The sequence below is a fragment of the Cebidichthys violaceus genome, unplaced genomic scaffold (genome assembly GCF_023349555.1).
Source record: "Cebidichthys violaceus isolate CVI_PGR_0920_01 unplaced genomic scaffold, fCebVio1.0.p SCAF_13, whole genome shotgun sequence".
Classification (NCBI taxonomy): domain Eukaryota; kingdom Metazoa; phylum Chordata; class Actinopteri; order Perciformes; family Stichaeidae; genus Cebidichthys; species Cebidichthys violaceus.
In genome coordinates, this window is record NW_027176296.1 from 8,083,195 (window position 1) to 8,105,701 (window position 22,507).

The following is a 22,507-nucleotide window of genomic DNA, read 5'->3' on the forward strand; positions in this document are numbered from 1 at the left end:
ATTCAACATCAGCAAATTTGATTCGTGACTTTCACTTGACAGGACAGGTACAGAAATTGTTAATAAAGCTGCCAGACAAATGTAGTGGAGTTAAAAGTATAAAGTTGCAGACAAATGGAAATACTCAAGTACAAGCACCTCAAGCTTGTACCTAAGCACCATACTTAGGGGTGGCTGAGGCTCAGGAGAGTGTGTCGTCAATTAGCGGCCAGTTGTTTGATCCCCTGCTCCTGTCAGTATCTCCTTGGGGAAGATATTGATCCCGAAGACTGTCTCATCTGTGTGTGTTGTGTGGAATGTGTGTGTGTGTGTGTGTGTGTGTGTGTGTGTGTGTGTGTGTGTGTGCGTGTGCGTGTGCGTGTGTGTGTGTGCGAGTGAATGAGTGTGTGAATGAGCATTAGAGCAGGGGACACCTTGTATGGCAGTCTCTCTGAGTTGTCTGAAGACCACCTGCTTTATAAATGTATGTACATTTACCATTTACCTAACATTTAAGTAAATGTACTTAGTTACATGCCACCGGGACATATAATGTACAGATGTTCAATAGATGTTCAAATTTAAAAGAATTTCCCTGGGTGCTTTAAAGAATTCTCAACCATGTTGGATAAAAAAGTGAGATGTAATGTTAATTCTTTACCTTGGATACAGCATTTGACAAAAAGACAAACAAGTAGATGAAAGCTATTCAAAGCTTTATTTTTTCATGGTTAATCTTATGGGACCACCTTTTTGTCTTTTAAAGGGGTGTGAGTCACCACAACTTGAGTAATAAAAACGCACACTGTCTAGCCTGAGTCCAGCAAAGGGTTAATGTCTCATATTGAGTGACGGGTTAAGCAGCCAATCAGCTGCCGAATTCTACAGAGGCTATTACGTGGTTTTCGGGAAAGGGGCTGTTACTTGTCAGGAAGGGTTAGCGAGCACGGAGGAGGATTGCGTCTTTGCTCAAACTACCAACCATCAAACAATTCCGTGGAATTAACCTAACATTTCTCTACCTTTGGATACTGGATATTTATCTCGGGAAGTTGTGGAATCAAGTAGCCGACAAACGATACCGTAACTTAAATTGAGTCTAGAGAGGACCTACAACTTGGTCCAGGCGTCTAATGTACTGAGCGAAACGGAAGTAACTTGCCAGCTGTCTGGCTAAGCTCGTGAGGTGAGTAAATGTCAGTTAACTGCTTATTATTGAATGTCCCCATCGAGAGAAATGTCTCTCTTCTGGTCCGTTCAACACACCCGCTTGTCTGCCATCTTTCCCCGTTGTTGTCAAGTGGGGAAAAAATCCGCTGTTGTTTGCTTTGACCGTCCAAGTCAACTACGTGAACTTGCTAACAAGCTAACGTTTATGTCCACCAATGTTCGTCCGCTCGGCTAGGATGAGACGCCATCCTATCATCAACGCTATACAGGCAGATAGATGATGGACATTGTACAGTGTGATTTAAAATGTAACGTTAATCTAAAATTTAAAAATCAAATTAATCATGTTAACAGAGTGAGAACTAAGTATTAGGAATGTCCTATAATATGATGCAATCCAATACAACAACGCTATCTCAAACAAGGGCCTACTATTGTAAAAGAAAGTTTGACAAAAAATGTGACAGTCAGTCCGTTTTCAAAGCTATTTTATTATTTGATTTAAGGATATTGGATTAGGTCCACCTTAAACCAAACTGTAAACAATACTTGAAAGTGGAATCTTTTTGAAATCGGCAGCCGTCAATACTATTGTCTTGTGTGTAAGGAAAGTGAAACCTATTGTTAGTTTTATCGCGGACCAGGGAACCACAGGGACCCTGCCCCATAACTGTAAAGATGGATTTCAATAAGATGCTTAGGCCTGCGTTTTATTGTTAACTAAAATGTAACTTATTAAGATAACAGGAAGAGGATAATCAAAGGTGTCACCTTTGTGTCCTGTAATTTGAGTTGTGACGATTGGTGACAGAACATTTAACAAAATCCTTTTAATATGGGATTTAATTTTCCAGGCAAACCTGGTAAAGATTTCCTGGTTCGATCATCTCAAATGTGAATATTTCCTGGTTTTCTTTCTTCTCTTTGATATCCAATTTTACTATTGCTTGTTGGATTGTTGGACATTTTGTAGACCTTGGAGTTGTGACAGGCCTTTTCTTCAGTTTCTTGGCATTTTCTGACCAAACAATGAATTGAAAATAGTCAGAGAATGAATTCATAATGAAAACCTGTAGTTTCCTCTTCCTGGGTCGAACACATATATATATATATATATATATATATATATATATATATATATATATATATATATATATATATATATATATATACATACACACACACACACACACACACACACACACTCTCACTCTCAAACACACTCTCAAACACAGAGTTTGTGGTCTTACCACCACTCATTAAAAAAATAAAATTTGTTGAACAATGAAAGAACGTTTGAGCATTTTTTTTTTTATTACATAGATGTAAACTGTTAATTGACTGCTTTGCGGAGGCATACAGCCATTGCGTGATAGATGTAGTTTACTATTAACACTAATTTTATTTGTTTTATACCCAATGAACTTTGAGATCAATTTACATGCTTGTTTCATTTTTTTTCCTCAAACATAAGCTGTGATGACTATTTTGAAATTATTCAAAGGAATTGACCTTTAAAATGCTTAATGATGAAATGAAATCAAGTTGTAAAAAGTTGAAAAAAAAGATTTACAATCTGACATTTCTAAGATACTTTCATATAGGATAGTGATCAAAATTGAATATTTGTTGTAGTTTGATCTCTGTTTTTTAAGTTTATTGCAGTTGAAGAAAATAGAAAGTGGCCTCTCTGACGTTATTGTTTTAACGGCCCCAATGTCTGCCCACAATTTTTACTTAAGGCACATTGGTTTTGAGGCTTTCAAAAAGGGAGATGTGGTGTTTTGCAGATTTTGTTGAAATGTAATGAAAATAGTAAACACTTTTTCATGCTTTTGTTAGTTTATGTTTTTTGTTGCAAAATACTACAATTGAGCCAATTTGATAATCATCCTATAAACAGAAAAATGGTCTCAGCTTTTGAATTGATGTGTTCTCCTGACTGACTGATTGGTCAGTCAATATAATGAATGTACACAGCTTACGTGGGTGCTGAATCATCAAAAACTCCCTGGTGGGATGGTGCACTAATTTAATGACATTTAGGGGAGTGGCCTTGCTCAGCATGCACACGGGCAACAATGACTGCATTTACATGCACAAAATATATATATTTTTTGGCCAATAATCAAAAAAAGACAATACTGTACTAAGCCGTTTACATGGCTAATGAAAATGAATGTTCCACTTAATTCCTGTTTACATGAAGCCTTGAATACTCTGATTAACATAACCAGTGGCGGACTGTTTGACCATGCGGACACAGTTAGTCTCTTTCATTATTTTAAACCACCTTCTTGAAAAGTTGCCATATTTGTGCATATTCAAAAACCTGTTAATATTTGATATCAGTCCTTCATCATGGTTAAAAAGTAGGTAGTAGGTGTTTCTCCTTACAACCAGAAATGTTTTCTTTTGGGCATGCATCTCTGCAAAGTGTCATGTGCTGTAACTCAGCAGTCTTTTTTTTTTTAGGTAAATCAACTTCCCCGTTGAATAGCCCTTATAAAGTAGTACAATTCAGTAATGGCCGAATCCAGAGTTTCTTTGTTGCTTCTTATCCAGAGTTTCTTTGTTGCTCCGGGGTAAAAAAACACACTAGTGCGCATGCTCTCTGGACTCCATAATGCGGAAGGTACAGGTATTTTCATTTATATTCTATACTCAGAAGTCTGACTTTTTTTGCTTCATGCGCCACTCCGCCACTTTCATGGGAGCGAACGGAGCGCCGCCTCCAACGCTGTATCCAGTTCTCTTTATTAGGGGTGTAACGATACACGTATTCGTATTGAACCGTTCGGTACGGGGCTCACGGTTCGGTATGCATTACGAACAATACGTTTGAATAAGATTAAATTGCTTTTGAAAAAAAAAAAATATAGCTGAAATTGGTGGCGCCACTGCGCTCAAACATGGCAACCCACCAGACGTAACGTGATGTCCTTCCCTGATTCGCCACGCTCCTATCACATGACCGAATGTTCACAAACAACAACAGTCTTCCTTACCGATCGACTACCAGGTTAATTCAACATGAACAACTGATTACAGGTGTTGTTGACCGTGTTGTCTTTACTAGCAGCTGTTGTTCAGTTAAAGTCTGCATTATTACGGAGGAAACAGCTGTTAATGGAGCGATTAGTGAGCGGCATGTCCAGCGACGTTATCAGACCTACCGAGCGGCCGTCTGAAGTAACGGTTAGCGGCTTTAGGGAGGACGGACACAAAACGGAGGACTTTTCTTATTAATGCTTATTTTGTTATGTACAACAAGTTAACACACATGAACTATAAAGGAACAAAACGTGGATTGCTCTCCAGTAGGACAGAGACTTCAGCAGAGCTACGAGTGAGAACAGACAACAACGGCACTGAGGGAACGAGTGAGAGACGAGTGTTGACCACATTTATGAATCATAATCTAGTAAATTTTTATGTGTAAGTGTTGATTTTAATGTTTTAATGTAAATATGAGATGAGAGATAGGCCAAGACCCGCAGCGCTGTAACTAAGTCTGAAAAATAAAACTTCTAAAGCTTTGCAGGAAATGTGTCTGTTTGAGTTTATAGAGGAATAATTTAGAGAAGATCCTAAGTATCAAACACGACCTTTCATTTTTAAAGACTACTTGAGAGTCTCACCAGTGAGGATTTGGCATTTCTGCTTTTTTGCTGTACTGAAAACGTACCGAATTGTGGCACCACTGTATCGTATTGAACCGAACCGAGAATTTTGTGAACCGTTACACCCCTACTCTTTATACATCCATGGTGCAATCGTGTGTACAACAAACAGAGCTTGCAGTAAACAAGCCCCCCATTGTCCCCAATTGAGACGCATATTCCAAATGTGCTGTATAACATGGCCAAACAATACTATCTGCTACCACAGGTCTCAATCGGAAAATGCTCCATTCAGAATGAGGCCTAATTCAGAATATCCAAGCGGAATATGCTGTTCACACGACACTGATATGATTTTTGAAGTGTGAAGGCAATCGCCATAAGTAAAATAAAAAAAAAGCTAATGTTAGGCTATAAACAAACTACACCATGGTCGTATGAGTGTTAGTATACACATCAAGGCTGTGAAGGCGGACTAGTCGGCGTGATGATTTAGCCTCATTTAGCCACTTGTTAGTAAGCGCATTTTTTAAGGCGCCAGAGGATTATCCACTGATGTAATTTGTATCGTGGAACAAAACATTAAAACCACTTAATAAAAAAAAAACATTGCCTTCCTATGATAAGTTGTCAGCCAGGGTTTCCGATTGACAAAGTAAAAGCCATACACAATTGTTTTTGCTCAAGGCTTTTACTTTGAAAAGTATGCAGGAAGTTCTAAATCAGTAAAAGAAGGTTGTCATGGGGAAAATGAGGCTAATGTTATTTCACTTTCACTTTTTTGTTTCCCAGTAGCACTTTGTCCTCGTAATGCTTGTTGTTTAGTTTGTTTTTTCTCAACCTTTTAGAAGGGCTAATTACCTCAAACTTAAATAAGCAAAAATTATGCAAATGTTGCAGAAGAGTTTATTTGTTTGTTGGTGTAGTATTAACTTTTTTTCCTTCTTTTTTTAGACCACCAAACTGTATACATTGTACACAGTATCTATTCATTTAATGTTATGTATATGTGTATAAAAGCAAAAATATCATCAGTTGAGTCCAGTGCACCCAAGTTACCAAAACCTTTAAAACATTCCTCGACTGAAGATTATTGTTTAGTTCTGGTTTTGAAAATATAAATGAATGAGCTGAAACGAGTAGATTATTAATCAGTTAGTTTATCGATAGAACATCAACTACCAACTATTTTAATGATTACTTAATAATTAAAGTAATTTCTAAATAAATAGTGTAAAAAATTCCAGGATTCCAATTTCATGATATATTTTTACTACTTCTTTACGTATTATAGACCAAACAATTAATTGATTAATTTAGAAAATAATGGTCAGATTGATCGACGTTAAAAGTAATTATTGCAACCCTAAACATTTGAAAGACACAGACATGTATAGAGGCAGTGTTCAGTCCTTGTGTAGACTTAACTTCACCCACACCTGAATCATCTACCCAACTGTCGGGATTGGCTCTCTATAGTTTCATTATAAGCTGCTCCCAAGGTCTTCTTTTGTTTGGCAGAAACAATAGTTAGAAAATATGGTAAAACTGCAGTTAGTTCACTATTGCCTGTTTTGATCATGTCATCTGTTAATGACAGCTTTTTTTTAATACGCCACACCAAATATTAAGAGATGTTTTTACATTTCATGTATGAAGATGCATTTAGGTAGGAAGAGAAAGGCTGATTAAATCAATCAATGTGTCAATTAACCTCACTCACTGTAAGAGGCACGCAGATGACTCATTGAAAAATCTCTTCTCAAGAAATTCAGCTGTAAGAGGAATGACTGTTAGAGCGACTACATTGCTCCCCCATGATTATGTTGTGCACTGGCACGTACACCAGATGACACAATATTAAATTATATATATATATAAAAGCAAGTTTAACTTGGTAGTTGATTTAAATATCATCAGTTTAACCTTAGTGTGAAAGAGGATGAGTTAAGCAGGGTAGACTAATTCTCTGTCCAATGACAGTAATTTAATGGAATTCATTTGTCAGCTTAATATGAAGGTAACAGGAGTTACAACAAGCAATATATATGACAGTAATAAAACAGATGAACATAACTCTCTGTCTGTCTGTTACTCACTGTGTTGTCTCTCTACGTGTCTCTATCTCTTATCCCCTTTTCTTCTGTTTTTATTTTAGTTTACACTTCTATGTGTGACTTTGTAGTTATGCTGCTGTATTTAGCTGTAACTGCTGTCAACTCAAGGACTCACAGATGCTGCTGTTGACATGCTGCTTTTGCTATGCAGCCGGTGTAGAGGCAATCAGACTCGTCCTGTAGTCCTCCAGCAGCGATCTGTCCTCCATGTTGATGTCATCAGCTCAGTTTAAAAGGCTGACGTCATTTAACTGGCACTTGAGTGAGACATCATCGCCGTGTTCGGTGCATTTGTGTCTTGGGGCTCTGCTCTGTATTGATATGAGTCATTGAACTCTCTGCTGCCGTTTGCTGAGCTCAAAATCATTAAGTAATACTACTGACTGTAACACATTCACCTTTAACACACTTGATTGGTTATGTTAACTACACAGTGATCAGTCATTGAAAATGTAAGGTAATAATGATATTAATGCTACTTAGTAGCAACTACTTGTATTGTATTAAAGGCAAAGCTTACTTTGGTGTACACATTATGAAAGCCAAAAAGTTTAATCTAACATCCCCACTGACTTCCCGCTTTCTTTTTTTTAACTTTACTTCCAGTGTCTGAATGCCAACTCTGTGGGTGATGGAGTTGAGCAGGCAACTCTGTGGGAAGATGAGGAGGTCTGGTAAGAGGGCCCAGCTCTCCTCTTCTCCTACTTCCACTCGGGGCCTGGAGATCCACTTTTACACACCGGAGGTGCACCAGCTCGAGTACTTCAAGGGCTGCTACACCGCGCTGGAGCTCTGCGTGGATGCTGCCAAAAAATGCTGTGAGTGACTGACAAGTTGGCTACTTATTGTTAACCCAAGTAGTGAACAGCTGTATTTTGTAATTCCTGAAGTGATGACATAATGATAAAATAATGTTCTTTACAGTTTTTACATAGATTGGTGCATATATGAATCAGATAACACTGATATCAACAGAGAGAGGCCTGTTAATCAGCCCTCCTCCCAATCCAACCACTGGTCTGAATATTCATCTTTTCTTTCCGTTTTCTCAGCAATCTCTCCCTTGTGCCATAACCTATTTGCCCTGTATGATGAGACAACGAGCATGTGGTACCCGCCCAACTACGAGTTCAAGATCACGGATGAAACCAGTGTCAAGTTGCACTATCGCATGAGGTAAGACTACATAGGAGTTGAATATTACTGGGTGAGAGCCAAGACCTCCAAGTCACTGGTCATGATAATCAGAGAACTCAAGAGTACTCTCTTCAAAGTGGCTGCAAGTTGCTACCTTAAGTGATGGAGTTCAAGTATAACATGGTATGTGCTGTCGACAAGTAGGTACCACTGGTAGTGATAGATAGATAGATAGATAGATAGATAGATAGATAGATAGTAACTTTATTGATCCCACGAGGGGAAATTATTTAGTTGCAAGCAGCAATAGGTTACAGTATATAAAAAAAATAAATAAAAATGCACATTTCAATACACAATATATACAATTATAATAACAGAGTAAAGATATTATATAAAAAATGCACACTATATACACAATGAATAGAATAACAGAATAATATTAAATCAACTAAATAAACAGTAGTGCAGAGGTTTAACCAACAGTGAATGATTTGGCCCGAGGTAATTTGTTATACAGTCTGATGAGGGAGCCGGGCCTGAAGGCAAAGCTTTTTATTTACCATTTGATCTACATTTCACCTCATCTTTGGTACAGGAGCTCTGGGTAATGACCACAGGATGCATTCTGGGATTCTTGTAGTTGAAATGTGTTTGCTTGAAGTGCTGTCCCTCCATGTCGAAAGGATCCAGTTTGGATCAAGATGCTTCCTGCAGGCCTCCCTTTGGACATAGTAAGGGGTGTGTCCAAATTGGAGGAGACTGTGCACACAACATACAGTTAGAACACATCCTATATCCAACTGAGCTGAAAGACATGGCGTGGTGGATGCCAAGACTACTTTGTGTATCCCGCTGCCATCATGGCATGTGCCACAACAATTGGTGGAACATTAATAGAATACAGTGATTGTTGTATGTATTTAGTTTAGAAAACAATTTGTCCATTTCTGAGGATAATTAAATGTGTTACAAACAGAACTTATTTACACCGTAACACCTCCAAAATATTGTCAACAATTTAAGCTATCATTCTATATTTTCTCTATTTGTAAGATGTCAGTGACTAACTACTCCCTCAAACACAAACCCCCACATCCATCACCAATCCAGGGGTCCTGTCCGGTCCGGTTTTTACAACCTTTACAAGCCAAGGATAGAGTCTAACTCAATACTTGGCCCAATGATAAGAGACTAAAGTTGCTCATTATACCCTGGGGGGGACGACAACGACATGACTGTGGTGTCAATGGCACTTCCTCTTTCTCTGTGCTCTGCGTTGATAGTAGCTTGTGTAGAGCAGAGCGAGTGTGCATATAGCCTTACTGTGGTGGGTGCTGTGTGTGTAGATGTTTCTTGCTGCAGATTGCTTTGCGTTCTGTAGTGCAGACTGTCAAACAAGACAGGGTATGTGGTCAAGTCTGGATATACACACAGTCTTGAGCATAAACAAATGTTCAACACACACACACACACACACACACACACACACACACACACACACACACAGGGAAGTGCCACCAGTATGGACAGGTCTGTGAGGCTGTTCTTAGGCACAGCAATCATAAGCATACGCTTACAAATGGCAATGCAACAAGCTGATGTTCAGAAGCTATAATGTTTACCTTGTTCTTATTTTAATGTGCTAGCATGCTAATATTGCGGACACTTTTACACTTCAAACACTGCATATAACACAGGAGGCAATAGACCACTTCATGTTGTATTGTTGCTCTGTTGTGTACACTGAGTGCCTTTCAAAGCCATGCATTCTTGCATGCACACCATGTATTGATTTGGTTAACTTGGTTTCTTTTTCTCCCCTATCAGGTTTTATTTCAGAAACTGGCATGGTACCACTGAAGGAGAGTCTCCAGTTTGGAGACACTGCATCAGTAAACTCAGAGGAGGGGTTAGCCCACAGAGAACACCAGAAGGAACTCCCCTACTGGATGCTGCCTCTCTTAACTACCTGTTTGCCCAGGTGAAAAAAATATATATTTGTGTTGTCATTTGAGTGTTTTAGGCATAGCTTTCTAATAGCTTACCATGTGAAATAGATATTTGAGCACTTAAAAAGATTAGACTCCACCAAAAACATTTAAAAAGTTTTGCATTTGTTATTTCTTCCTTCTGAAAATGCATTCTGATAAAAAACCCAAATGTCAACACAGTTCACAGTTGAGTTTCAAAACATCAACAACTGGGAGGAAATGCAACAATACCAGGAAGTGCAGCTTTACGGTCAACAATAGATGGTACACCCCTTCAGTTTAATATAGAACCACTGTAAACACAACTCTTTTAATCAAAATATAAAAAGAAAGGAAGAAGTTGTTACTCAGAAAGAGTTAATGTTTCCAAACTTGAAATACAACTTCATTGAATTGTCAGTTGTCCCCCCCCAAAAAAGACCTCCCTCTGAAATTCCTGTAAACTAGTCAGTCTCCCTTTTCATTTCGTCATCTTGACAGGATTTTTGTGCCACTTAAAGAGACAAATCACACAGTAATTTTCCAAAGGAGTTCTTTTTTTGTGCGTGCGTGCGTGCGTGCGTGCGTGCGTGCGTGCGTGCGTGCGTGCATTTTTGTTGTTGTTTTTTAAAATGCATATATATTTCTATGTTTGTTGCACAGGGCCAGCATGACTTTCAGACAGGCGTGGTTCCACTGCGGGTGTCCCACTCAGAGGCAGAGCAACACGAGATAGAAAACGAGTGTTTGGGCATGGCTGTGCTTGCTATCTCTCACTATACCACAGACATAGTTATGACCCTTCCCACTGCTCCCCATGAAATCAGGTAAACATTTGATTTCCTAACAAGGTTGGGATGGTGCTACTTCAGCAGACTTATGATTAAGATGTTAAAATATCAACCACATTTGAGAATGATTGTGGCCGCACACTTCCAATGCCATCCTGCAAATGTATATGAAATGTACTTGCTTGTTCCAAGTGTCCCATATCAGATAAGTGCTCAGGCCACATGCAGAAGTTCTGAGAAGTCACACATTATTTGTTCTTATATTCAAAACAAAACACAAAGCATAGGAAGTGAATACTGAGAGGAATTGTTCATAAATTTCATCTATCTTTCTATCTTAATCCCACCAGCTACAAACGTTTCATCCCAGAGTCGCTGAACCGCAACATTAAGCAGCGCAACTTCCTGACACGCATCCGCATCAACAACGTCTTTAAGAAATTCCTCAGCGAATTCAACCGTCGCACAATGAAGGACAGCAAGATCACGCCGTACGACCTGAAGATCAAGTACCTGGCCACCCTGGAGGGCCTGACCAGCGGCCTGGGCAGCGAGATGTTTGAGCCCATCTCACTCAGTGTAACGCAGGAAGGAGATCTCTGCAACGGAGGCTACTATGGTAAGAATTCAGGAAGATTACGAGGAGATACTTCTATGATTTAGTTCTCAGGCAATGTGCCAGATTTGTGGCGTGCAACAGCGCAGTGTGGTTTTTTGTTTGAGATGTAGTTTTACTAGAATTACAGGAGATTATAGATGATGAAGAAAGATCTTTTTTATACTAATATAATCCTTGTGGGAGTTGATATAAGTAGATATAGTAGAGGAAAACTGTCGTCAGAGAGAGAAAGATTGCTGAATTGATGATTATTATTATTCAATTATTAAGCATGATGAGAAAAAAATATAGTTGCTACCACAAAACTGTTTTTATAGCCCTTTTGCAATAGTTGAATCCGCTGTATAGGATTTCTAAAAAAAACTTTGTTGACATCCAAATATACCTAAAACATTGTGGGTGTTTGTGCAGATGGTGAGAACCAAAAGTGAAAGGAACAAGATGTTTACATGTCACATTAACCCAATTATCACAGAGTAGGCCAGACCCTGGATGTTTCCAACCAATGTGTGACGCCACAGATGCAGCACTGATGGTTTGAGCAACCTGCTTCAGATCAGAGTAAACATCCAGTAGCCACTAAGACATGTCCCTGGCTTTACTTGTCTCTGCATCATTTTCCTAAAGATTTTCCAAGAACAATATTGAGAAACCAATTAACTAACGTATACATTTTTCCAATGGTCGATTTGTCTATAGTCCTTTTGTCCTAAAGCTGCTGCATTTCTGTATATTTGGCTGCATGTGTAACTGCTGCTATGTCTGCTTGCTGTTTCTAGGCTACTGTAACCAGAGCCAAGAGCAGACTCGAAGTCAGAACATGAAGACCAGCCATGACATGCATGTCCTGGTTACTGGCACCGCTGGCATTTCCTGGAGGAAGAAGCCTGCTACAGTGAGTACAACTGTGTGTGAACAAGACAGTGTGTTAAAGGAAGGATGACCCCTAGTTTCACTAGTTTCAGATAAACTGGCAGTTACAAACAACTGTCAAACGTCGTATAAGGAAAATATAATTTTACGATTCTTCTTCTTCTTATTATTATTTTATCTTCAATTTTTTCCTCTGTGCTATTGATATGATGGCAAAATATATAACTCTTGTTTCTGTTGAAAAACAATAAAATTCTGTTTAAATATAAAATATTGTATATTAAATATCATTAACTCCCTGATGAGTAGCTACAAAAGAAAAGTTTTTTATATGAAAGATTATGATTAAGGTAAAAATAAATGCAGCCACCACAATACTGGTACCAAAGAAAGTTTAGGAGTATTAATAATAAATTTGTCACAAAATGTAAAGTATGTTAAACTCAATGCAAAGTCACTAATTCAAGTCAGAAGTTCCAAGTCCTTATAGTCTTATAATATAAATATTTTACAGAAAAGAAAGTGAACTAGTGCTTGCTTTTTGTGGTTTAGTGCTTGTTTGCTACCTGTGTCCAATCAACAAAGGGAGCAAGTTAAGTTTTCTTATTTTTTATGCACACAAAACAACTCAAGTAATGAGATACTGAGACGGCATAGTGGACACATTTCCTATTATTTTGATTATGACGGCCAAAATAACTTGAGAAGAGCAGTACAATTGTCTTATTTTGTTACAGTGTTTCTTAATTAGTGCTTGAGATATGGAGTATAAATGTGATAAACAACCTTGCACTGGTCAATGCAGTATTTTCAGATGACAATATTTGACATTATTTGAAAAACACTGATGTTTTTTTCTTTCTTTCATAAATTGTGTGTGTACATGTGTTTGTATATCTTTTAAAATAGTCAACTGGGATCGGCAAAGAAAAGGGCAAGTCAAAGAAGAACAAGTTGGATGGAAAACAGAAAAATGACAAAAGCATGGAAGCAAATGAAGGCTGGGTGGTGTTCTGTGACTACCATGAGATCACACATGCTGTCATCAAAGAGGCAACGGTCACCATCTATAGACAGGACAACAAGAGAATGGTGAGGCAAACACACCACGAGTTACCCATCAGTGTGTATAACTTCTTATTTACTCCAGAGGTTCATTTGTTAAAAAAAAAAAAAAAAAAGGTATATGTGAACAGTAACCAAACCAAAACTAAATTGTAACAATGTATCATGCCTTCCTTGGTCCTGACCAAATGAACCGAGCTACAGGTGTGAAAGCACCCTTTGTGCAACATTTGTTTTGATTTCCTTTATGTCGCTACATGCTATTAGCCTTGACTAATGGTGATATTATGCAGCATCATTAAGATGGATTTTTTCTTTTATAATACATCACTGCTCTTTTAGATAGCCCTCTGGAGTATTGTGGCTTTATAATAGCTCCTATTGTGATTCCCTCCCTCCTCCTCTCTCTCTCCTCGTCTCTTCTCTTTTCAGGAGTTGCATATGGCCTCTAGGGCTGAGGCTCTGTCCTTTGCAGCCCTCGTGGATGGCTACTTCAGGCTGACGGTGGATGCCCACCACTTCTTGTGCAAGGAGGTGGCCCCTGCTTCAGTGGTGCACAACATAAACAACGGCTGTCACGGACCCATCTGGTTTGTACTGGCAGTTTTATTGGTGTAAATGTGTATATATATGCATGTGCCTGTTTCCTCACAAAAACACTTTATTTTGTTTATATTCGCGCGAGACACCACAGATGGCGTGAAAGCTACGAGTACAAAAGTATTTGTTGCAGTATTATCCGATATGCCAGCGGGCATAAAAACTAAATGTAATACTGTCAAGAAGCAACAACGCAACAAGTGTTAGCAGCAAAAACGGCATTAACCAACCTCCTCAATGCAGAGGATTGTAATAATCTCCAAACTCATATCTCATATTCATGCACATACTTTATCGCTTTTAAGCAATTGCTGTATAGAAAGAAGTCAAGCATTGAATGTATTATAAGTTTCATTGTAATACATTCAATGCTTGAATATCCATTTGGCAATTATATTTGGCAGGCAAAATATTTAGTCAAATGTAGATTTTAAGACACATGTTTCTAAAGTATTTAAAAACTAATTGTCCATCTTTGTAAAATCCTGAGGCATGTTAGTAGTTCTTTTATCATTAAACTATTTGTCAATCATGACTGAAAAGCCCAGAGAGTGAAGTAGGCATTTAGTTACAAAAATGTAGAGGTGCACGACCAAGCCCTATCAGAGCATGGTGGAGCCCTTGCTCGGTGTGCAGGCAGTGATGAAGTGATTTTCTGGTGCACACACCTCGCGACGACTTCACTATGGCAAGCATAAACCACGCTTTAATGGACAATAATAATAATAATATTACACGTTATCGGTTACTGACCTCAATTTGCATCTGACCATACCCTGTTAGCCTCCTACCTGCACAGGAATCACTCACTCCATTTTAAAGTCAGCCTTAATTAATGTTTTGTAAGAAAGGCTGTTGTCTTTTTTATTGTTAGCATACATCTTGTGAGCAACCTTTCCATTAAAGCAATTTAAAGTTTGTCATAATGTAGATTTTGTTACTGCTTCTGACAAATCAGTATGGTTTTGTTGTTTTATATTTCTTTACTTTTCATTTTCAAAAGTTTTAGTTGCACAAAAGGGATCAATATAAATCAGGGAAACTGGTTTATTCACGAATGTACAAGTGAAAACAAAACAGAGCTACTATCCGGGGGGTGGAGTAGTGAGTGAGGAGTCAGCAGGCAGTCAATGGCAGTATAAAACGGGCAATAAAAGTTTTTTTGAGAAAGTGTGAACCCCGAGAGGTCCTTGAGAATGCAGTCATAACCTGCTAATTATGCAGTTTGCTGCAGCAGAATGCGAGATTAGCCGTGGACAGACACAGAGGTGCACATTCACTCACGGACGCACGCACACAGGCAAGTGATGGCATCATAACTGCCCCCATTCATTGCGCTTTCTCCTCCCCAGCACGGAGTATGCCATCCACAAGCTGCGTCAGGAAGGCAATGAGGAGGGCACCTACATCCTGCGCTGGAGCTGCACTGAATACGAGTACATCATCATCACTGTGGTCTGCAATGAGGTAGTGTAGACTTATTCATTAGGTTTTAGGAAACTGCAATCTGTCCATGTCTTCATGGTAATGTCTAGCATGCCAGTGATGTACTTGAAGGGCTTGGTGTAGGTTATTCACCAATCAGAGGGCATGACACCCACATACACACACACACTCAGAAACACCAAACCAAATAAAGTCGGCTTGTTTTGTATTGGATTACAGGATGCTTAGATTATGACAGGTTGCTAACAGTGCACTTCTCTTTTATCAGTCAGTATGGGAGGAAACATACACACACTCAGAAACACCTAACCAAATAAAGTCGACTTGTTTTGTATTGGATTACGGGATGCTTAGATTAAGACAGGTTGACACATACTCACAAACACAAAGACACACACATTCAGAAAACTGACCCACTCCGTAATCTTAGCCACTGTTCATGTTACGATTTACATTAGGACTGAATAAGTCTCTCTCTCTCTCTCTCTCTCTCTCTCTCTCTCTCTCTCTCTCTCTCTCTCTCTCTCTCTCTCTCTCTCTCTCTCTGCGCATCCAGATCGACCTGAGTGAGTCTCGTTCTGTGCGTCAGTATAAGAACTTCCAGATTGAGGTGGCCTCCAATGGGTTCCGCCTGTACGGCACTGAAACGTTTCGGACCTCTCTCGTTGAACTGCTGGAGCACCTGGAAGGCCAAAGCCTTCGCACCGACAACCTCCAGTTCCAGTTGGTGCGCTGCTGCCCTCCACAGCCTAGAGGTAAACTTAATCCTGCTACAGTACTACAAATTTACTTGGCAAGAAGAGGATTAGCACAGACTTTCATTATATAAATACAAAAATACCTATAAAAGGGTTGACTGTAAAAACCAACAACATAAAAACAAAATTGTAAAAAAGCCAAGCTGTGTTTCAAATATGCATCTATCAAACAATTTACAATGCACATATTACAGGATACTATGGAGCAACAGCAATAATGGAGTTTATAGAAAATAAGACTAATAGAAATCAGTATGTCTGAAGTGTTGACGACCAATATGGAGCGTGAAAGACCATTTTTGAATCAAAGGAGAAAACGGTTCATATGACTTCAATTTGTCAGTAAAAAGCTATTTTAAATGGTTGTGGTAAATAATGTAATAAAGTTTTGGTGAGATGTGTGCACATGAGGGAATGGAAAAGAAACCAGAATGATTGAGAACCAATAATAATAATAATAATATATTCCAATGTTACAACAGACATGCACGCAGTAAAAACAAATTTGGAAATGCAAGGACGAGTGCACTTTAGAGTAATTTTACTAATTAATAGCAAGTTGCTTCATTCATGAATACTTAATATGTCCATATAAAAGTTATCAGGACAGTGTGGCAACATGTTTCCTGTCCTTCCTGCAGCACGTGCACCCTTGATTTATTATAAACGAGAAATATGTCTATTATGATGGCTAGGGAAAGAAAAATATTGCAAAACATTTTTTTCTGATCTTCGCTAAGGTTAATTGATACTTTGACTCTAAGGTCCTCATTGCAAGACACTACAAGAAATGCTTAAAAAAACCCGCATTTTCTGAAAATCCTGCTTGCTCTGGCAGCTAGCAATCTCAGCATCCTAAATCCACACACTGTGCAGTATCTCTATGCACTGTTTTGTGTAACGCTACATCACACCCGGGTGTGGTAACGCGTTCAACAGACCACACTTGTGATGTTGGGCAGGGTCAGAAGTTTGACAGACATGAACCGCTCAACCCACAGTGGTCCGTGGAGGAAAGCTTTCCCTCCATACAAGATTTAGAGTGGAGTTTCCCTTTACAGAGTGTGTGTGTGTGTGTGTGTGTGTGTGTGTGTGTGTGTGTGTGTGTGTGTGTGTGTGTGTGTGTGTGTGTCTGTAGTTGTGTTCTTCGCTGACTGATGGTAGCTGAAGCTGGCATAAACAATGTGTGTGTCTGTGTGAAATGGTGTCAAGGAGGAAGAAAGTTGTAAATGTGGGTTTCCGGAGCTAAACTAGCACTCTTGTATTTACTTCACTCAGGAAAAGGTGGAGCCATGTATGCATGTGTGTATGGATGTGTTGAGCTGTTTATGTTCGTTGAGGCTGTGTGGTTTTTATTATTATCATAAAGCTTGACTATGAGACTGAATTACTGTGTTGTTTTCACTGTTAAGATATTTCAGCTGACTTATACAACCTTCTTGTTACGATAGTAAAACACTGGCATCCCAACATACAGAGAGTAGGATACTAACCTTTTGTTTTTGTTGGTCTATGCATGATTTTTAACTGTTATGAAAATAATATACAGTAAGTATTTAATGGCAAATGGGTGAGAGAAGGACCACATGGTTTGGGAAATTGTGTGTAGCTGAAGTGTTAGACTCTATGATGAGTTCAAGGGGTTAAGGAGTGGGTGCAGTGTAATACGTGGGTGCATGTTGTATTTGGGTTTTGCATAAAAACTCAAACTCACATTGCATTTTACAGATGGTGAATGTAGGGTGATGCTGATTGAGTGAAGATTCTCTCTCTCTCTCTCTCTCTCTCTCTCTCTCTCTCTCTCTCTCTCTCTCTCTCTCTCTCTCTCTCTCTCTCTCTCTCTCTCTCTCTCTCTCTCTCTCTCTCTCTCCCCCCCCCCCCCATAAACCACAGTGCGCTGGTTTTGTCACAACATTAGACACCCACAGACACATGCATGCAGACACGCAAGCACGTATAGTATGGTAACCAGCACAAAGAAACATTTTTGCTTTATCCTCCCACACAAAGCTCCGTATATACAAGAATAAACTGAATCAGTTTGGCAACCCGACCTGGATAGCTGTCCACATCATTGCCACATAGACGTAGTTATTGAGAGCTTCTTTTTTTTTTTTTTTTTTTACCACATTTAAACACTTTTCTCTTTCTGGTTGTTGAGTGAATGCAGTGCAGACTATTCAAATCAATCCAAACTTTCGACAGTGTTACAATGACATGGCCTTGACAGCAACAGAAGCAGACATAACATTTTTGTTGAGGGATTATCAAACGCAAACAATTGTCAAGTCTCTGCAGCTTGATTTGAACAAAGAAGAATCTAAAACACTACCTTTTGAACTTTTGAAAATGTCTTTATGAAAATGTTCATGCTTTGTTGTATACAAAACTTCATACAAAAACCCTGGTATGGCCCTTTAAATGTGTGCGTGTGTGTTTGTGTTGCAGAGGTTTCTAACCTGCTGGTGGTCACTAAAGATAGAGCACCGGCCCCTCAGACACCCATGCAGGAGAGTCAGCTCAGCTTCCATCGCATTCTCAAGGAAGAGATTGAACAGGTAAACCCTCTCATCTTCATGTCTGGCCCCAATGATATGATGGTAATGCAGTGCTTGTGTTGGATGTCTGTAGATGTAAAGATGAAAGATGTAAAATGTAAGTCCATATATTTTTTATTATAAAGTTTAAAATGATTGTAAACGCATTTATTGACAATACAATTTAAGCGTATATATATATATATATATATATATATATATATATGTAAATGAGTGACAAATTATTAGAAAATCCTTTTTATGTGACCCTCAATAAAAAAATCCATTAAAAAAGAAAAGAAATGCCTTTAATATAATAGATAGATAGATAGATAGATAGATAGATAGATAGATAGATAGATACTTTATTCATCCCCAGGGTGAAATTTGGTTGTTACAGCAGCAAAGATATACTTCGGCAAATGAAGTAACAGAGTAAAGATACAAATATTAAGTATGAAAAATACACAATATATACAATAAAATAACAGAGTAGAACATATTAAATATAAAGAAAAGAAAATAACAATAGATTATATAATAACTAGGGCTGGGCAAGTTAACACATTATTATCGCGTACAGCTTCTTATCACCCTCTATGTACCAACATACATTTATAACAAATACCACACATACTACACGGTAATCAGTGTTGCATATGTGTCTGACCAAAAGACAAAAAAAAGGAAAAAATATTTTTGTAGTGTTTTTGTTTGGAATATGTATAATAAGCATATAATTTAGTTATCGCTACTAGGAATTTAACAAACATTACCAAAAAAAAGAAAAAAACATGACAGATAGGTTTGCAGTTTTCAAGGTGTATATTTCAAATTGCATCACCGGCTGAATATCTATGATCAGAATCATTTTAACTGTATTTTAACTGTTACTGTGTAAAGGGAATACTGCTGTTAAAAAGCACCTTATTTGTTTAAAGTGTTTGCAAACCAAATGTTATTGCACTTTTGTTCATATAGTAGTACTTTTAAAATAAAAGTGCGCAATACACTACTTTTGAATTCATTATTGAATTTTGAGCAAAACAATGCGATTAATCTAACAAAAATCATGCAATTAAAAATTGTAATCGTTGCCCAGCACTAATTATAGCAATATAATACAATAAAATACAGCCTCAAAACATACCACAGTTCAGTCAACACACAAACGGCTAAAAGTGTCATGCTATCGCAGCGCAGGCTAAGTGTGAAGTTATTTCTGAAGATATGCTTTTTTTACCCACTCATATTTGCATTAATCCACACTTGTGAACTTATGCCCTTAACAACTGATTTAATCTTCTCTCTTTTTTAATATCATTTAAAAGAGAAAAGGGATTCCTCGAATATGAAGACACTCATCAGATCCATGCAGACATTATCTTGACCCTTGAAATGACTTGTGTAATATATTAATGTATGTCAGATAACATATTTACATATCTTCCTCACAGAGCACATCGTTATTTGTTTCCACATACCTGTTAGCATTTAATAAGCGCACACTGGCAGAGTTTTCTTATCCTCCAGCACACATGCTATAAACAAACTTTAAGTAAGACTCTTTCTCTGGACCTAAAATGTATTTAACAGAAGTTTCGGAAGCTCTGTGTTAGTAGTTTGGTATACTGTATGTAACTATTTTTTTGCCCCTGTTTCGTTAACCAGGAGGAGCACCTTGGACTGGGCACAAGAACCAACATCTTCTCAGGCACACTGAGGGTGAAGAATGAGGAGGAGGAGGATGCAGGCTACTCATCCTTCCAGGAGGTGAAGGTGGTCCTGAAGGTCCTGGGCTCTGGACACAGGGACATCTCCCTGGTGAGACACAATCACATATCATGCACATCCTGTTCTTATGAGGACTACACCCATTCTGTAACATCAAATCATACTGAAACGTATTACTTATTAGCAGCAAGCTGCTTCTAAATCTTCCCAGACCGGAAACGTTTCTGTAATGTGCTTTGCACTGAGTCATCTTTGTCTTTTGTTGACAGGCCTTCTTCGAAACAGCCAGCATGATGCGACAAGTGTCTCATAAACACATAGTGCTGCTGTACGGAGTGTGTGTTCGCCACCAGGAGAGTAAGTGCATTTTTAAGAACTGTGTGCATGTTTATGAGAGTGTTGGGTTGTTTCATACACCTTTTGTCTCTTTGTGTCTGTGTGGAACAGATATCATGGTTGAAGAGTTTGTCCAGCCTGGACCGCTGGACTTATTTATGAGGAGACAGCAGAGCCCACTCGGCACACCGTGGAAGTTTCAGGTGGCCAAGCAGCTGGCCTCAGCTCTCAGCTACTTGGTGAGACAGGAAAAACACATACACACAAACTATAGGAATGTAAGCATTCGAGTGTTGTATGCATCCTCTGGATTACCTGCACCATGTTAGATCCATTTTTATCAACAAAATCTTTAGATTTGCCCTCTTGTTTTTGGACTAATGGATTTGTTTTGCTTTGTGTGTGTGTATGTATGTGTTTGTAGGAGGACAAAAAGCTGGTCCATGGCTTTGTGTGTGCCAAAAACATCCTGCTTGCCAGAGACGGGCTGGACACAGAAAAAGGAGGGCCCTTCATCAAGCTCAGCGACCCAGGAATACCAATCACAGTACTCACCAGAGAGGGTGAGTACAAAGTAAAACTCGTCAACTCTCTCTCTTTCTCTCTCTTGCTCTCTCTCTCTCTCTCTCTCTCTCACGCTCTGGGTTACTAAAAGAGAAACCTAAATGGTTACAAAACAGCTACCATGGAAAATTTCACAATAACTTCCTCTTTCTTTCCCAGTCAGCTGTAAATGACAGTGAAACCAAAATGAGAACACATAAAATGCCACAAATGCATGTAAACGTTATGCAAACAGGAACACGTTGAAGCTTGTCTGCCAAGCTGAGAGTCTGATGATGATGATAATGTAGCTTCTTCGTCACACTGCCCTGTTGGATTTCAGGTTATCAGCAATAGGACTCAAATTTGTCACATAATCAATACACACTGCATCGGGCAGATTCCCTCTCTGACTATAATTTGTTTTGTAAAAGCTATTTCTGGGTTGAGGGGAAAATGGTACAATAATAAGGACATTTCTCAGATTTCACAGTTCCCCTGAAATGGCCGCCTCATGTTTCTGTTTGTGTATAAGAGCTGGAAGTTGTGGGATGTAACGCAGTGTGGCTGCACAGATGGATCTGCAAACCACTGGACAAACTGGAAATGTTCCTCTGCAAATGTTCATTGCAGCACGCCCCTGGGAATGCTCCTCCCTCCCTTTTTGTTCCCAGAAATCTTAACATTTCATCACTTTGCAGAACAACAGGTCTTCCAGTTACACATCGATGTCCTTGTATATAGATTTGATTGAACACATAGTGGGTAAAGTGCTGAGAAACCCACTGGGAGTGCTCTTCCCTTCTTCCCAGCAATCTCTGATTGCTCTCATATCCATTTATTACCGTCTTTCTTTTTTCTCTTTTTCTTTCTCTCAATTATTCCCTGCTGCCATTTTTTTTCTCCATCTTCCCCCTTCACTCCATTCAGCCCCTCCACTGCTTCTTCTCTTCTTTACTCCTCTTCTTTCCCTCCAGTCAGTCCTGTGTTCCAGTCTGAGATGCATGCACTCACTAACAGACACTCCTCAGTTGCTGTTATGGATTTGTGGAGCCAAAAAGCCAATCGTGGAGGTCAGCCAATCAGTTAGCCTGTCTTCCAGTCAGACTATATTGCAGCCATCCGAAGCCAAGGCCTTTTAGATTCAGTGGATGAAGCCTGATTCCCGCCCAGTCAGCCTGTATGAGTATGTTGGCTCAGATCCAT

The 22,507-nt window shown here is 38.9% G+C and overlaps 1 protein-coding gene across 1 annotated transcript in view; it reads left to right on the forward strand.

The window, feature by feature from the left end:
• Positions 1–915: 915 nt before the first annotated feature.
• Positions 916–22,507, forward strand: part of jak1 (Janus kinase 1) — a 31,088-nt gene continuing 9,496 nt past the window's right edge. Inside the window, exons 1-16 of the mRNA XM_068707625.1 lie at positions 916–1,165; positions 7,496–7,707; positions 7,942–8,065; positions 9,857–10,010; positions 10,663–10,826; positions 11,141–11,409; positions 12,189–12,304; positions 13,192–13,374; positions 13,780–13,937; positions 15,300–15,414; positions 15,950–16,148; positions 18,600–18,709; positions 20,360–20,512; positions 20,692–20,779; positions 20,870–20,997; positions 21,183–21,321. Coding sequence (XP_068563726.1) covers positions 7,503–7,707; positions 7,942–8,065; positions 9,857–10,010; positions 10,663–10,826; positions 11,141–11,409; positions 12,189–12,304; positions 13,192–13,374; positions 13,780–13,937; positions 15,300–15,414; positions 15,950–16,148; positions 18,600–18,709; positions 20,360–20,512; positions 20,692–20,779; positions 20,870–20,997; positions 21,183–21,321 — 2,305 coding nt within the window. The 5' untranslated portion in view covers positions 916–1,165; positions 7,496–7,502. The remainder of the gene's footprint in view (positions 1,166–7,495; positions 7,708–7,941; positions 8,066–9,856; positions 10,011–10,662; positions 10,827–11,140; positions 11,410–12,188; positions 12,305–13,191; positions 13,375–13,779; positions 13,938–15,299; positions 15,415–15,949; positions 16,149–18,599; positions 18,710–20,359; positions 20,513–20,691; positions 20,780–20,869; positions 20,998–21,182; positions 21,322–22,507) is intronic.